The 16325-nt window shown below is 37.7% G+C and overlaps 1 protein-coding gene across 2 annotated transcripts in view; it reads left to right on the plus strand.

Annotated features, from left to right (window-relative positions):
• Positions 1 to 16325, plus strand: part of DNAAF6 (dynein axonemal assembly factor 6) — a 45157-nt gene that overhangs the window by 8978 nt on the left and 19854 nt on the right. For both annotated transcript variants that reach the window (XM_007188433.2, XM_057538399.1), the window contains exons 3-5: positions 1430 to 1502; positions 9006 to 9111; positions 12047 to 12143. In XM_007188433.2, coding sequence (XP_007188495.1) covers positions 1430 to 1502; positions 9006 to 9111; positions 12047 to 12143 — 276 coding nt within the window. The remainder of the gene's footprint in view (positions 1 to 1429; positions 1503 to 9005; positions 9112 to 12046; positions 12144 to 16325) is intronic.

Raw genomic sequence — 16325 nt, forward strand, 5'->3', positions numbered from 1 at the left:
GCGAGGGCCTTCTCCAGTTGCGGCAAGTGGGGGCCACTCTTCATCGCGGTGCGGGGACCGCTCTTCATCGCGGTGCGCGGGCCTTTCACTATCGCGGCCCCTCCCGTTGCGGGGCACAGGCTCCAGACGCGCAGGCTCAGCAGCTGTGGCTCACGGGCCCAGCTGCTCCGCGGCATGTGGGATCCTCCCAGACCAGGGCTCGAACCCGTGTCCCCTGCATTAGCAGGCAGATTCTCAACCACTGCGCCACCAGGGAAGCCCGACATAGCACTTTTGAAGCACCTTTTGGAAAGCAAGAGTTCTGTCTCAGAAACCGTTGAGATGTTACAGATTAATTTCTAATTTATAGCTGTTGGAATAATTTAGCATAAAAAGGACACAGATGAGCTTTTCCACCAGCTTCCAAGGACAGACCCTATTCCTCTTGCCCAAACAGGACATTATAACTTGTGTACCTGTCTGAAGTCTTGGGAGATAAGGGCAGGGGCCTGGAAAAGGAGAGTTGGAGGTGCTAGTTTGCCAGGACCACGCGATAAGAAGTTTTGACTGCCAGCAATGGAGTGAATTGGAGCTGCAGAGTCTGACATCAGCAAGAACAATTAGTAAAAAAAAAAAAATTGGGATTTTCTTGAAGTATCGAAGAACTCCTGACAGGGACCAATGAGGTGGTTGCCACTATACTCAGCTGAAAAAAGAAAACTGTTCTTCTACTGGTGAGACAGGGGCAGTATGTCTGCTGTCTCTGTCCCATACAGGGGGTATGTCTGCTCGTACAGAAGATGGCAAAATAAACCTGAACTTGCATGAAGACTGAAGTGGTTCAGCATGTATTTGACACTATTAATTTGGGGTTGCTGTTTAAATCCAGTAGTTCAGTGTCATGAGGTGATGGGATGAAGAAGTATTTCATATCCACAGTGGAAAGAAGTAAAAGCTATTATCAAGACTTTTGAATGAGTTGTTTGATGTCTAAATACTTAGACTCTATTTAGTGGTTTGTTTTTATTTCTAGAAAACTTTCCCATACTTCTGTCCCCCATCTAACTATGACCCGACAACTGCCAAAACCCAAAGGGGTCGATGCTCTTATTCTAACACTGGGTTCTAACCTTCAAAGAGATGAATGTGGCTCATTCCCCTATCCCCAAGAATACATGATTCACTGGGCTGGAACTGGGGATTTACACTGATCAAAGATCAATTCTGCCTTGGGGTCTATTAAAGCAAATACTTTTTGAAAGGACAAGGAAAACACATTCAAAATAATACTTGACATCTGTCTCTTGGTTATATAACAACAATGGATAATTAAACTGGGAAGCTTAATGAAACTGTAGATGGAAAGCTTATCAAATTTAAAGTATTACTGGTCATGTAAGTTATACAAGTAGTAATTACAGAATGTTGGACTTTTTTTCCTCTCCTCCAGTCAAATAGTTCATCTGCAATGGGAGCTATGGGTCCTGGGAATATTGGACCACCAAAAAGAGAAGCGCTTAAAGGTAAGTTATTTAATAAAGCATATAGATCAATATAATCAGTATAATCTTTTCTTTGGGAGCAAAATTATAGGGAGAGTAATACTAACTAACACTAGCGCTTATCAAAGATGAACTCAAATAATTGTGGGAACGATGAACAACTATTTACATATAAAGATGTTGTTTTTACTCTAGTGTTGCAGGTAAGTTGTTTTTCTAGTAATGGAAATTAATTTGCCTTGAGTTATTCACATTTTTGGGCATATTTCCTGAGATGGAAAACCAAGAAAGTCACATGTGGTTAGATAACTTTTTTATTATTTAGGGTCTAGTTACCACAACACTTAACTCCGTCACGTTCTATGCTGCTATATTCTGGCAATTTCACAGAATTCATTAATTCATTCAATAAATATTTGTTGAGAGCTAATTATGTACCAGGTAGTATGATCATCTCTGAGACTACAATGGAGATCAAAATAGAAAGGGTCCCTGCCCCCATTGAGCTAATAGTCCTTTGGAGAACACAATGAAACAAATAACTACACAATTTTATCTTATGTTGAAAAGCTTATAAATTAAAGCCCATGGGGTAACTTATAAAGTCATGGGTCCAGTAAACTAGAATAAATATTTTTTGGGTGTTTTCCCAGCATTTTGGCCTATACATTTTCACAGAGTTGAACATTTTTCACATCTTTAAAAATATAGAAATCTGAAATTCTGTTGGTCATGATCACAGTTACCAGAGGGTGGACAGGGAGAGGAAATGAAGTACTCTCATCAATTTAGGTAATTGTAAAAGATTTTGTCTGGAAAAATGTTTAAAATAATGACTAAAATGAGGTCTGAGTGGACAATTTTTAAATTTCAGTTATTCTACATACTCAAGAGTCTATTTGCCTTATTCAAGAGATATTCACTTCACAGAAGACTAGTTCAAATTTGGATGTATTTCTGTGCTGCCTGTATTTCTGATAATGTAGGTCTAATAATCTCTAAATTCTAAGAACAATGAGTCATATGTAAAACATTATATATAAATCTGTAACTATGCTTTACAAAACCCATGCTAGATGGAAGCAGATCATTTCAAATGAACTGGCAGAATTGAAAACCTGACAATCAGGTGCATTTCTGGGAACACTTAACAGTAATCAAAATAATGTTCTGCACCTAATGTGGGTCTCCATTTGCTGCCGCAACAGTTGGAACAAATGTAAGCTGGGTTTAGCATGCCTATTTACTTTCTTTTTTTTTTTAACATCTTTATTGGAGTATAATTGCTTTACAATGTTGTGTCAGTTTCTGCTGTATAACAAAGTGCATCAGCTATACGTATACATATATCCCCATATCTCCTCCCTCTTGCATCTCCCTCCCACCCTCCCTATCCCACCCCTCTAGGTGGTCACAAAGCACCAAGCTGATCTCCCTGGGCTTTGCGGCTGCTTCCCACTAGCTATCTATTTTACATTTGGTAGTGTATATATGTCAATGCCACTCTCTCACTTCGTCCCAGCTTACCCTTGCCCCTCCCCGTGTCCTCAAGTCCATTCTCTACATCTGTGTCTTTATTCCTGTCCTGCCACTAGGTTCTTCAGAACCTTTTTTTTTTTTTTAGATTCCATGTATATGTGTTAGTATACGGTATTTGTTTTTCTCTTTCTGACTTACTTCACTCTGTATGACAGACTCTAGGTCCATCCACCTCACTACAAATAACTCTAATTTCATTTCTTTTTATGGCTGAGTAATATTCGATTGTATATATGGGCCACATCTTCTTTATCCATTCATCTGTTGATGGACATTTAGGTTGCTTCCATGTCCTGGCTATTGTAAATAGAGCTGCAATGAACGTTGTGGTATATGATTCTTTTTGAATTATGGTTTTCCCAGGGTATATGCCCAGTAGTGGGATTGCTGGGTCATATGGCAGTTCTATTTTTAGTTTTTTAAGGAACCTCCATACCCTTCTCCATAGTGGCTGTATCAATTTACATTCCCACCAGCAGTGCAAGAGGGTTCCCTTTTCTCCACACCCTCTCCAGCATGTATTGGTTGTAGGTTTTTTGATGATGGCCATTCTGACCGGTGTGAGGTGATACTTCATTGTAGTTTAGATTTGCATTTCTCTAATGATTAGTAATGTTGAGCATCCTTTCATGTGTTTGTTGGCAATCTGTATATCTTCTTTGGAGAAATGTCTATTTAGGTCTTCTGCCCATTTTTGGATTGGCTTGTTTGTTTTTTGATATTGAACTGCATGAGCTGCTTGTAAATTTTGGAGATTAGTCCTTTCTCAGTTGCTTCATTTGCAAATAGTTTCTCCCGTTCTGAGGGTTGTCTTTTCGTCTTGTTTATGGTTTCCTTTGCTGTGCAAAAGCTTTTAAGTTTCATTAGGTCCCATTTGTTTATTTTTGTTTTTATTTCCATTTCTCTAGGAGGTGGGTCAAAAAGGATCTTGCTGTGATTTATGTCATAGAGTGTTCTGCCTATGTTTTCCTCTAAGTGTTATAGTGTCCGGTCTTACATTTAGGTCTCTAATCCATTTTGAGTTTATTTTTGTGTATGGTGTTAGGGAGTGTTCTAATTTCATACTTTTACATGTAGCTGTCCAGTGTTCCCAGCACCACTTATTGAAAGGCTGTCTTTTCTCCATTGTATATTCTTGCCTCCTTTATCAGAGATAAGTTGACCATATGTGCATGGGTTTATCTCTGGGCTTTCTATGCTGTTCCATTGATCTATATTTCTTTCTCCCAGTACCATACTGGTTTTGTGCTTTGTTTTTGTGCCAGTACCATACTGTCTTTTTTTTTTTTTTTTTTTTAAAGTTTTTTTTTTTAAAGGATTTTCTTTTCTTTTTATTTATTTATTTATTTATTTATTTATTTATTTATTTATTTATCTATTTTTGGCTGTGTTGGGTCTTCGGTTCGTGCGAGGGCTTTCTCCAGTTGCGGCAAGCGGGGGCCACTCTTCATCGCGGTGCGCGGGCCTTTCTCTATCGCGGCCCCTCCCGTCGCGGGGCACAGGCTCCAGACGCGCAGGCTCAGCAATTGTGGCTCACGGGCCCAGCTGCTCCGTGGCATGTGGGATCTTCCCAGACCAGGGCTCGAACCCGTGTCCCCTGCATTAGCAGGCAGATTCTCAACCACTGCGCCACCAGGGAAGCCCCCCATACTGTCTTGATTACTCTAGCTTTGTAGTATAGTCTGAAGTCAGGGAGCCTGATTCCTCCAGCTCCGTTTTTCTTTTTCAAGATTGCTTTGGCTATTCAGGGTCTTTTGTGTTTCCATACAAATTGTGAAATTTTTTGTTCTAGTACTGTGAACAATGCCATTGGCAGTTTGATAGGGATTGCACTGAATCTGTAGATTGCTTTGGGTAGTATAGTCATTTTCACAATGTTGATTCTTCCAATCCAAGGACATGGTATATCTCTCCATCTGTTTCTATCATCTTTAATTTCTTTCATCAGTGTCTTATAGTTTTCTGCATACAGGAGTTTTGTGTCCTTAGGTAGGTTTATTCCTAGGTATTTTATTCTTCTGGTTGCAGTGGTAAATGGGAGTGTTTCCTTAATTTCTCCTTCAGATTTTTCATCATTAGTGTATAGGAATGCAAGAGATTTCTGTGCATTAATTTTGTATCCTGCTACTTTACCAAATTCATTGATTAGCTCTAGTAGTTTTCTGGTAGCATCTTTAGGATTCTCTCTATATAGTATCACATCATCTGCAAACAGTGACAGTTTTACTTCTTCTTTTCCAATTTGGATTCCTTTTATTTCTTTTTCTTCTCTGACTGCTGTGGCTAAAACTTCCAAAACTCTGTTGAATAATAGTGGTGAGAGTGGGCAACCTTGTCTTATTCCTGATCTTAGTGGAAATGGTTTCAGTTTTTCATCATTGAGAATGATGTTTGCTGTGGGTTTGTCATATATGGCCTTTATTATGTTGAGGTAGGTTCCTCTATGCCTACTTTCTGGAGAGATTTTATCATGAATGGGTGTTGAATTTTGTCAAAAGCTTTTTCTGCATCTATTGAGATTATCATATGGTTTTTATCGTTCAATTTGTTAATATGCTGCATCACATTGATTGATTTGCATATATTGAAGAATCCTTGCATTCCTGGGATAAACCCCACTTGATCTTGATTTATGATCCTTTTAATGTGCTGTTGGATTCTGTTTGCTAATATTTTGTTGAGCATTTTTGCATCTATGTTCATCAGTGATACTGGCCTGTAGTTTTCTTTCTTTGTGACATCTTTGTCTGGTTTTGGTATCAGGGTGATGGTGGTCTCGTAGAATGAGTTTGGGAGTGTTCCTCCCTCTGCTATATTGTGGAAGAGTTTGAGAAGGATAGGTGTTAGCTCTCCCTAAATGTTTGATAGAATTCACCCATGAAGCAATCTGGTCCTGGGCTTTTGTTTGTTGGAAGATTTTTAATCACAGTTTCCATTTCAGTGCTTGTGATTGGTCTGTTTATATTTTCTATTTCTTCCTGGTTTAGTCTCGGAAGGTTGTGCTTTTCCAAGAATTTGTCCATTTCTTCCAGGTTGTCCATTTTATTGGCATAGAGCTGCTTGTATTAATCAGTCATGATTCTTTGTATTTCTGCAGGGTCAGTTGTTACTTCCCCTTTTTCATTTCTAATTCTGTTGATTTGAGTCTTCTCCCTTTTTTTCTTGATGAGTCTGAATAGTGGTTTATCAATTTTGTTTATCTTCTCAAAGAACCAGCTTTTAGTTTTATTGATCTTTGCTATTGTTTCCTTCATTTCTTTTTCATTTATTTCTGATCTGATCTTTATGATTTCTTTCCTTCTGCTAACTTTGGAGATTTTTGTTCTTCTTTCTCTAATTGCTTTAGGTGTAAGGTTAGGTTGTTTATTTGAGATGTTTCTTGTTTCCTAATTTAGGATTGTATTGCTATAAACTTCCCTCTTAGAACTGCTTTTGCTGCATCCCATAGGTTTTGGGCCGTCGTGTTTTCATTGTCATTTGTTTCTAGGTATTTTTTTATTTCCTCTTTGGTTTCTTCAGTGATCTCTTAGTTATTTAGTAGTGTATTGTTTAGCCTTCATGTGTTTGTATTTTTTACAGATTTTTCCTGTAATGGATATCTAGTCTCATAGCGTTGTGGTCGGAAAAGATACTTGATACAATTTCAGTTTTCTTAAATATATCAAGGCTTGATTTGTGACCCAAGATATGGTCTATCCTGGAGAATGTTCCATAAGCAATTGAGAAGAAAGTGTATTCTGTTGTTTTTGGATGGAATGTCCTATAAATATCAATTAAGTCTATCTGGTCTAATGTGTCTTTTAATGTTTGTGTTTCCTTATTTATTTTCATTTTGGTTGATCTGTCCATTGGTGACAGTGGGGTGTTAAAGTTCCCTACTATTATCGTGTTACTGTCGATTTCCCCTTTTATGGCTGTTAGCATTTGCTTTATGTATTGAGGTGCTCCTATGTTGGGTGCATAAATATTCACAATTGTTATATCTTCTTCTTGGGTTGATACCTTGATCATTATGTAGTGTCCTTCTTTTTATTCTGCTCTGTGGTAGTTATTTCCACTATTTGATCTTCCAGGTCACTTATCCGTTCTTCTGCCTCAGTTATTCTGCTATTGATTCCTTCTAGAGAATTTTTAATTTCATTTACTGTGTTGTTCATCATTGTTTGCTCTTTAGTTCTTCTAGGTCCTTGTTAAACGTTTCTTGTATTTTCTCCATTCTATTTCCAGGATTTTGGATCATCTTTACTATCATTACTCTGAATTCTTTTTCAGGTAGACTGCCTATTTCCTCTTCATTTGTTTGGTCTGGGTTTTTATTTTGCTCTTTCCTCTGCTGCATATTTCTTGTCTTCTCATTTTGCTTAACTTACCGTGTTTGGGGTCTCATTTTCACAGGCTGCAGGTTCGTAGTTCCCATTGTTTTTGGTGTCTGCCCCCAGTGTCTAAGGTTGATTCAATGGGTTGTTTAGGCTTCCTGGTGGAGGGAACTGGGGCCTGTGTTCTGGTGGATGAGGCTGGATCTTGTCTTTCTGGTGGGCAGGACCACGTCTGGTGGTGTGTTTTGGGGTGTCTGTGAACTTATTATGATTTTAGGCAGCCTCTCTGCTAATGGGTGGGGTTGTGTTCCTGTCTTGCTAGTTGTTTGGCATGGGGTGTCCAGCACTGGAGCTTGCTGGTCGTTGCGTGGAGCTGTGTCTTAGCGTTGAGTTGGAGATCTCTGGGAGAGCTCTCGCCATTTGATATTACGTGGAGCCAGGAGGTCTCTGGTAGTCCAGAACTCGGCTCTCCCACCTCAGAGGCTCAGGCCTGACACCCAGCTGGAACACCAAGACCCTTTCAATCACACGGCCAGGTACATGGGGAGTTTCTTGCCTTTGGGAAGTCTGAGGTCTTCTGCCAGTGTTCAGTAGGTGTTCTGTAGGAGTTGTTCCACATGTAGATGTATTTCTGCCGTATTTGTGGGGAGGAAGTTGATCTCCACATCTTACTCCTCCACCATCTTGAAGGTCCTCTGAATGGTTAAACTTTACTGCTACTATTGGAGGGACTCCTGAGGAGGCAGGGGGTGGCTGTGGCTCACTGCGGGGACGAAGACACTGGCAGCGACTGCTCTGGCAAGTACTCATTGGTGTGAGCCCCCTATTTACTTTCAAACATTTAAAGATGACATGTAGAAACCCCAGGCATGTGCTCAGTTGACATAAAGGACAAATGAGAGAGATCTTCTTTAGAGCGCATGTCTATATGAGGAAAATAATGGATTAAAAATGATCATTGTCTCTACTGTTTTCAGTTTCTTTCACTGATAGTATTTTTAAAGAATTATGTCAGGCTTGCATGGAAAAGGTATCAAGGGGCTTTTATATAGTAAAACACAAGGCAAGATAAAATATTTCCATCCAAATCAGATTGATTGCATGTTTGATTTGTTCTTTTATGTAAAAATATTTTACATATGATCCTATTTGTTTCTGAAAAAATGTGTAATATTTCTTTGCCTATATGTTGTATATAATATATATTTTATACACAGTATGTTATTTTATGTACTAAATATTTATATATTATATGTTTTATATGTGTATGTACACATATATATATATTTCTGTAGATATAGATATAGATATACACACATATACAGAGAGAGAGAGAGAGAGACTGGAAAGATGTACACCAGAATGCTATCATTGATCATCTCTGGGTGGTTAGATTGTAGATTATTTTATTTTCTTCTTTTTGCTTATATGTCTTTTCCAAATTTTCTACAATTATTATTACAACTCTTCAATGTATTGGCTGTGTGTTGATTAAAAAATTTAAGTCAACTGTTCCGAATTTAGCTTCCCCTGACCAAAAAACAAGCTAGCGATTACAAATAGAAAATATTTCACTTCAGTGATCCCAAACTTAGTGTGAAGAAGAACAGGAGCAATTTCAAGGGGCTAACAGGCAAAAGCTTCAGCTTTATCTTCCCTTTCTTCACAGTCATCCCTCAAACAAGTGATGAAAATAGTGAGCACATCTGGAATCCAGAGGAGGTTCCAGAAGGGGCAGAGCACCATGATGTGTGGGATATTAGAGAAACACCAGAGTAAGTCAAATGAAGCCAAGGGACATGTTTTTTGGGGTTTAAGTTAGATGTGTCATCTGATACCAGTCTATTTTTGACAAGATTCATAATGTAACTTCTACCACATAAAAGATAAGACTATGGTGACACACAGAAGGCATGTGTAATTGATGATTTTTTTCCTTCTAGAGCAGAAACAAATATTAAGACATAATACCTTTCTTTCAGTTATTATCTAACAAAAAGTGAAAAGTAGTCATTTCCATTATCAATTTATATTTAATATCATTTAGTTGTATAATGTGGAAGTAACGGTGGGTAAAACCAGCCCATTAAATTACAAGCATTCATACAAACTAAATTATTATGCCATGTTTTTGTGCCAAAGACGTGCTTTTAATTACTCAGTGTTCCACAATTTCAGTAAAAGGCTATGTTCTCCCACCAATTATCAGCTGTTACCTGGACTAATTTACTAGTTATTTTAGGATTATGTTTAGTATATTGTGCAAGCAGGATTAAAGGCTTCCTTTCTAGTCTTTTCAGTAGGAATAATAAATATGAATTTTAGAATTATCATAAAAAGCCTTTCGTACTAATAAGTGAAATCACTCATACTGTTAAGGATTAAAGTGTGTTTACATACATAATTGAAATTAATGATTAAATACACTAAGCTTTAAATATGTATTTTAAAATAAAATCTTGTTTGAATATTTAGAATAGCTTGAAAAACAAAGGCAATATTTATTAAATTATAGTGTGCTTTATAATGTCTTGAAAACGTCTATGGCAAATGTGAGAACTTTTAAAATTCTGACTGTAAAACTGTGTCCAATGTTTAAAAAAAACCCCGATGCTTCTATCTTCTATGTCAGTTCTGAAGATAGAAGCAGTGGGAGACTGCAGATAATTAACTGGAAAAAAAGTATCCAGCTTTCAAATAAACGATATAAAAAAAAGTAAGCCTCATAAAAAAAGAAATCAAAGGGGATTTAAAAACATTTCTGTCTGCATCCTAAGTATGAAGGGAGTGAATCCCAGGTTATGTTTATACAGCGCCCACACATCCCTATGAAAGGTAAGATTTAAGTCATTCATTTGTCACATAGTTTAATGAATGTCAAACATCCATATGTGGCAAGCTCCAAATCTGAGTAAATTTTTACTTTTCATCCTGATGTTTGATGTTCTGTAGAAAGAATATCCCTCAAAGCTTTAAATGAACAAGAACTCCAGTCAGGATATGAAGAAAATTGCTTTATAAGATTTTTTAATCTTTATTTTCTATCTTATGCAAATACATTTCAAACTGTCCCAATTAGTAAAGAAGAAAATGGGTAAAGAAGGTGAACAGGCAGATCACAAAAGAAGAATCACAAGCTACCACATAAAAAATAATAAGGGCCTGAGCTAAGTCACTGGCCTTGGAGAGAATTATGAGGGTCTTTATTTGAGAGATATTTGAAGGAAGATTTGGTATTTGATTAGATACAATGAATAAGAGGAAAGCAGTAGCTAGAGCAAATCCATGTGGGAGTCCTGGGCATATAGATCAATATCTTTCTGTTTTGTTTTAACTTGGCTTCACCTTTGTGAAGACCTGGTAGCTGTTACAGTCTATTAAGAAAAAAGTGTCCTATCTCAAATAACTATTTACTGTTAGCCCTGTTCCAACTCAGAGAAGTCCCTCTTTCATCCTTGGGCATTCCTATTTGCAAGTGGTCAGAAGTTCAATGTCTCCAGATACAATTTTCCAACTGCCTACTATATACATTTGCCTGGATGTCCCAAGGCACCTCACACTCCACACACCCTAAACCAAACTCACCATTTCCCCTCCACCTACATTCCCAATCACAGTTAGTGGCTTCACTGTTCACCCAGTCACCCAAGCGAGTAACCTCAGCATCATCTTTGACGCCTTCCTCTCATTCATTATATCTAATCAAATACCAAATCTTCCTTCAAATATTTGTAAATGTTTACTTACTTCATTCCATCTAAAAAGATAGGGTAGGGACTTCCCTGGCGGTCCAGTGGTTAAGACTCTGTGCTTCCAGTGCAGGGGGTGTGGGTTCGATCCCTGGTCAGGGAACTAAGATCCCACATGCTGTGCAGTGCAACCAAGATAAATAAATAAATAAAATGAAAATGAAAAGATATAGTTCATTATGGCTGGGGGTTTCTATAAACCACTCTATCCCTAGGGTCCCAAATTTGGGGGCAAGGAAAGATTTGTGAATTGTCATGTGTGAGGTGAAATACCAGGAAAACCTTTCACTGAACTAAGAATTCTGTAGGACTAGATTCTAAACACTATAGTTGTACCTGTGCTGACTACACTACCAGTGTTTCTACTGTAGAATTTTTGAGGTAGAAAACACAACAGAGATCATTTAGTTCAAACCCACCCCCTCTCATAAATTGTACAAATCCGGAAGCTGAGCACATGAGTTTGTGACTTGACCAAGATCACACAGTTAATGACAGAAAGAGTACTAAACCTGGATTTTCTAACTCTACTCTGAGGCTTAAATTTAACAGAGGAAGGTTTCCATCTATCCATCAAACCCTGGATTATGGGCTCACTATTCTTCTGAGCCATTGTTTTCCAGGAAAGGGCCTTCCTTCTTTCTTCTGCTTTTACTCTTATTAGAATCTTATTAGAAGTTCCCTCAATCTATTTTATTTGTATGGCTCTGAAATAGTCAAGCTTTATTTTTAGAAAACAGTGTACACAACATAAATCCTGACAGTGTTAGGTATTTTTGACTGAATTTCTAGACTTTTGTTCCCTGATATTCTGCTACATGCCTGAAAAACTGCAAGCACTTTATTCATTTTGTCCTTTTATTTTTTGTAATAGCATGTCCTCATAAGTTTCTAGTTTTCTACTCTGTGACAGGAAATTGCTCTTTCATTTGAGTCTCTATATCACTGGCTTTTTTTTCAGATATGAAGTTGTGTTCAAACAGCAGGTGGGAACTGAAGATATGTTCCTGGGATTGACCAGAAAGGACCCTTCAACTGCGTGTTGTAAGGATCTAGTGGTAAGCCTCTCCCCTCTTCCCCATTTTCCATTTGACCATTATAGTTAAATTGACTGTTGTATACATAATACCATAGGCAAGGCTGTAAACCCTTTAAAAATAGTGGTTGCTATGTTTGAGGTACTAAGGGAATAATAGGATAGACAGTTTAAAATTGGTAAACGTGCACAAAATAAACTAAGTTTACACACGTGGATAAGATTTACAAATAAACAGAATCATATGATGTAACACACTACTTCTAGTCCTAATAAAACTGCCCAATCTGGACTGAATTTTCTTTCATCCTAGTTCTGTCCCATACATGTCATCTGATTGGTTATTAATTTCTGATGAGTGACAGTCAATCAAAATGAAATATTTCCTTCCCTGAATCTGTCTTATCTCTTGTATCTGTATTTCTTTTAATGACTCAGCTTACATTGGGGGATGTAAAAGGGGATTTTTTTCTTAAATTTTGGTTCTGAACTACTGACTTAACACTCTCAAAAGACATCCAAAATGTTACTTGGCTCCCTTATCTGAATGACACTACAACATGTTGAAGAGCATCCTTTGCCAAGCCACTGTTTCTGTATAATAACAGTAGCGATACCAACAGTATCAATAAGACTTCCTTACTGGGCCTAACCAAGAGTGTGGAATGCAACTCACTTTGGCAATATACACTAGTAATTCTGGTGTTTGGTGCTGGGAATTTATTTTTTGAGATCAGGGGCTGTGCATCTGCATTTTCCTCTCCCTCTCATAATACTCTACAACACAGAGTACTGAGGTACCCATAGGAGATGCTTAATATTTTTCCTTAAGCAAAAGATAAATGGATTCTCTCTTTTGCATAAACTTCAGGTTTTCTCTTATTAGCAAAATCTAAGACATTCAATTGGATCACATAACATAATGGGAATAGCGTCTTTAAGGACCTCAGGAGATTTTTCAAACTTATTGAGTTAAGGTTTCAAGTGATCTTGAAGTAATTAGCTCCCAGGGTTTTACCAGTAATATTCAAATTTCTCTCTCTTAAATGACTGTAAGATTACGTTTTTGATGTTTGGTATTGCGGATTACTCTAAACTCTAAAGAAATTCTAGGCCCTAAATAAATAAAACTGTTGTGAGCCTTTCCATTTCCCTCATGCAGCTTGCTCCCAGCATTAATAATAAAGGTATGCTGAATGAATAATCTTGGAAACTAAATCACACCTCAGAGTAGGAGTACACAATTTATCTAAAACTCGACACGTATGTACAGAAAAAGACTTGATCCCTCCCTCTAATGAGCTTATAATTGACTGGGGAGACTAAACCAACATAAATGAACCCATTTTATTATTAACAATTAAATTCAGTGTTGACAATTTTAAGTTTGCCGGGAGTTCAGAAGGTTTGGATAAGACATGGACACCTTTGAATACCAGAAACAGATGAAACACTTCACCACATGCATAGCATTCTTTTTCTCTTTCTTTTTCTTCATACATTCAATCTTTAAATACTACTACATACCAGGCACTGTCCTAAGTACTAGGGATACAAAGACAAATAAGAAACAGTCAATTACCCTCAAGGAATTTACAGGTAATGAGATGGACACCTAACAAATCATTGCAGTTCACTACGGCAAGTACATATTTAGAGGCATATACCAGGTATGTGGTGACATGAAGCAGAAAGGGCAGAAAGGGATCGACACCAGGTGGATAGGATTTCTCCAGTGGACAGCATTCCGAGAAGGGCATTCCAAACAGAGGTAAGAGCACATGGAAAGGTTATCCAGGCATGAAATAGCATGACCTATTTGGGTAAGCATTGAGTGTAACAAGAGTAAAGAATAATTGTGGACAGTGGTGTTACTGGTAATCTGTCTCTCAAAAAAGAAAAAAGAAACAGATTTGCAGCTTGAATTTTATCCTATAGGCATATTAATGAAGACATCCACTGTCATTGCTTAACTCCGCTGGGAAGACTCCGACTGCAGAGGTTGATGACCTCATCTCAAATATTTCTTGCACAATTTTTAAGCTTATTAGTCCTGTTAATAATATGGCATTTTTTCAACTCTAAGACATCATCAAATTGTAGACGTGCCATTTGTTTAGTAACATAGGAAAAATATACACACTGATTGTGTGATTCATCCCAATAACAGAAACACAAAAATGTGAGGAAAATGGCACCTTAGAATTGGCTAAATATGTTATTTGGGTCCTGGACCTGGTCTCTGTGTAACAATCTGACCCAGAGACTTTAAGAAGAAGCCCTCTGCTTAAGCTGAGGACGGTAATAGGAACACAAACAATCTGTTTAAATACAAGGGCTGATTTGGGGTTTAAAAATTTACAAGAACCACCTTTCCTTTACCCTCCCCAGACTCCAAATAAGAAAGCAAGATTTATGAGTCCTAAATCAAAGTGTTGATCCTAAACAAAATTCTGAGTTAAGAATATGTATGTCTTCAGCAAACCTTCCATCTTTTCCTTCTAACCCCAACCCAGAGAGTTCCATTATCCAAATTATGCCTGCTGCTCTACTCCTGAGTTTGTAGTTACCAAGCTTCCTGTGCCTTAATCTATATTTGGGCATTTTATTTTCTAAATAAAAACTGTATATATTTAAAGTGTACAATATGTTGATTTGATATACATATACATAGTGAAATGATTTCTACAGTCAAGCTGATTAACATATCATCTCCTCACATACCATTTGTGTGTGTGGGGGTGTGTGGTGATAGCACCGGAAATCTACTCTTAGCCATTTCCCAATATTCAATACAGTATTATTAACTATTGTCATCATGCTGTACATTAACTTTAGAGATAGAACTAGGCCAGTGGTTTGCAGGTTTGTTTTGTTTTGTTTTTAGCTGCCAACTCTTTTCTTCAAACAAAATTCTGTGAGAAAGCCTAACATATAAAACACGTACTACTGCCTTGGTTAAAAGGGTACTATCATCTATGAGACAGCTCCTAGGAGAAAAACTGAGGCTCTTTGGAACACAGTTTGAAAGTGTTGATTTAGACTTTCCTCCTTATATTACAGTTGGGAAAATAAGGTCATGCTTACAATGTCTCTTACACTGATATAAGAGAATCTAGAGGGCTTTTCCTCCTAGGTGACATGCATATGTTTTTCCTTAAACTTCATGAGTAGAACGCCTCTGTCTTATTTTATTTTATTTTATTTTATCTTAAATTATATTTTCTCTTTTATCTTCTATACTCTCCATCCCTCCCCACAAGACTTCTCCTATAATGGATTTGATACATATCTTTGAATACATATTTATCATTGTTTTCTGTAATTTTTAAAATTCAACAAATACTTATTGAGCATTTACTACAGGCCAGACACTTGACATACAGTGTTGAACAAAATAGATATAAGGTTCTCCTTCTCTCCAGGTGCTTACTGTTAAGAGGTCAAATAGTCCATAAGCAGCAGCACAGATTTTCATAGGTCCATCCGATAAGGAAACAAGTCCAAAAGGATATAGTTTATTACTTATACAGACGGCATAAGCAAGATCAGCATGGTGTAAGCTCCCCATGTCCCTTTGCCCCACAGGACAACATTGAACTACAGGAGCCAGATGACAGGTGACATGAGTAGTGAGGCACTCTTGCTGAAGAGCCAACTCTAGACTGCAGCTCAGCTGTTTTACAGCCTGCCTCTATACCCAGGGGGAGGGAGGTGGAAAATCCTATGCCTTATTGGAACCTCATGGCATCCTCTGCAAGATAGGGAGCCTCCCACAAGATAGAAAGACATAAGAAACAGCCTTGAGGCAGCTCCTCACAAGACTGCCTATCTTCTCCTGCTCTAGGAGAATCACAGGATGTTCTGCCAAGACTGAGGGCAGACTGAACTGGAGCCCTGCCTACGTGGCCTATGTGAATAGTGCACAGTTGCCAGAATGCCATAGTGGAGCCATTTCCCTACATTTACGGTCCATAAATAAAAGTTTCTATCCTGATTGTCTTCACTTAACGTGATATAGTAACAGCAAACAATTTATATAATGCTTACTATGTGCCAGGCATTTCTCTAAGAACTTTGCGCATAGTAACTCATTAATCCCCATGCCAAAACTCTGTGAAATAAGTGCTGTTATCCCCATTTTACAAATGAGGTTACTGAAGCACAAGGAAGTTAAATAACTTGCTTAAGTTCACACATTTAA

This window comes from Balaenoptera acutorostrata, chromosome X (genome assembly GCF_949987535.1).
Source record: "Balaenoptera acutorostrata chromosome X, mBalAcu1.1, whole genome shotgun sequence".
Lineage (NCBI taxonomy): Eukaryota > Metazoa > Chordata > Mammalia > Artiodactyla > Balaenopteridae > Balaenoptera > Balaenoptera acutorostrata.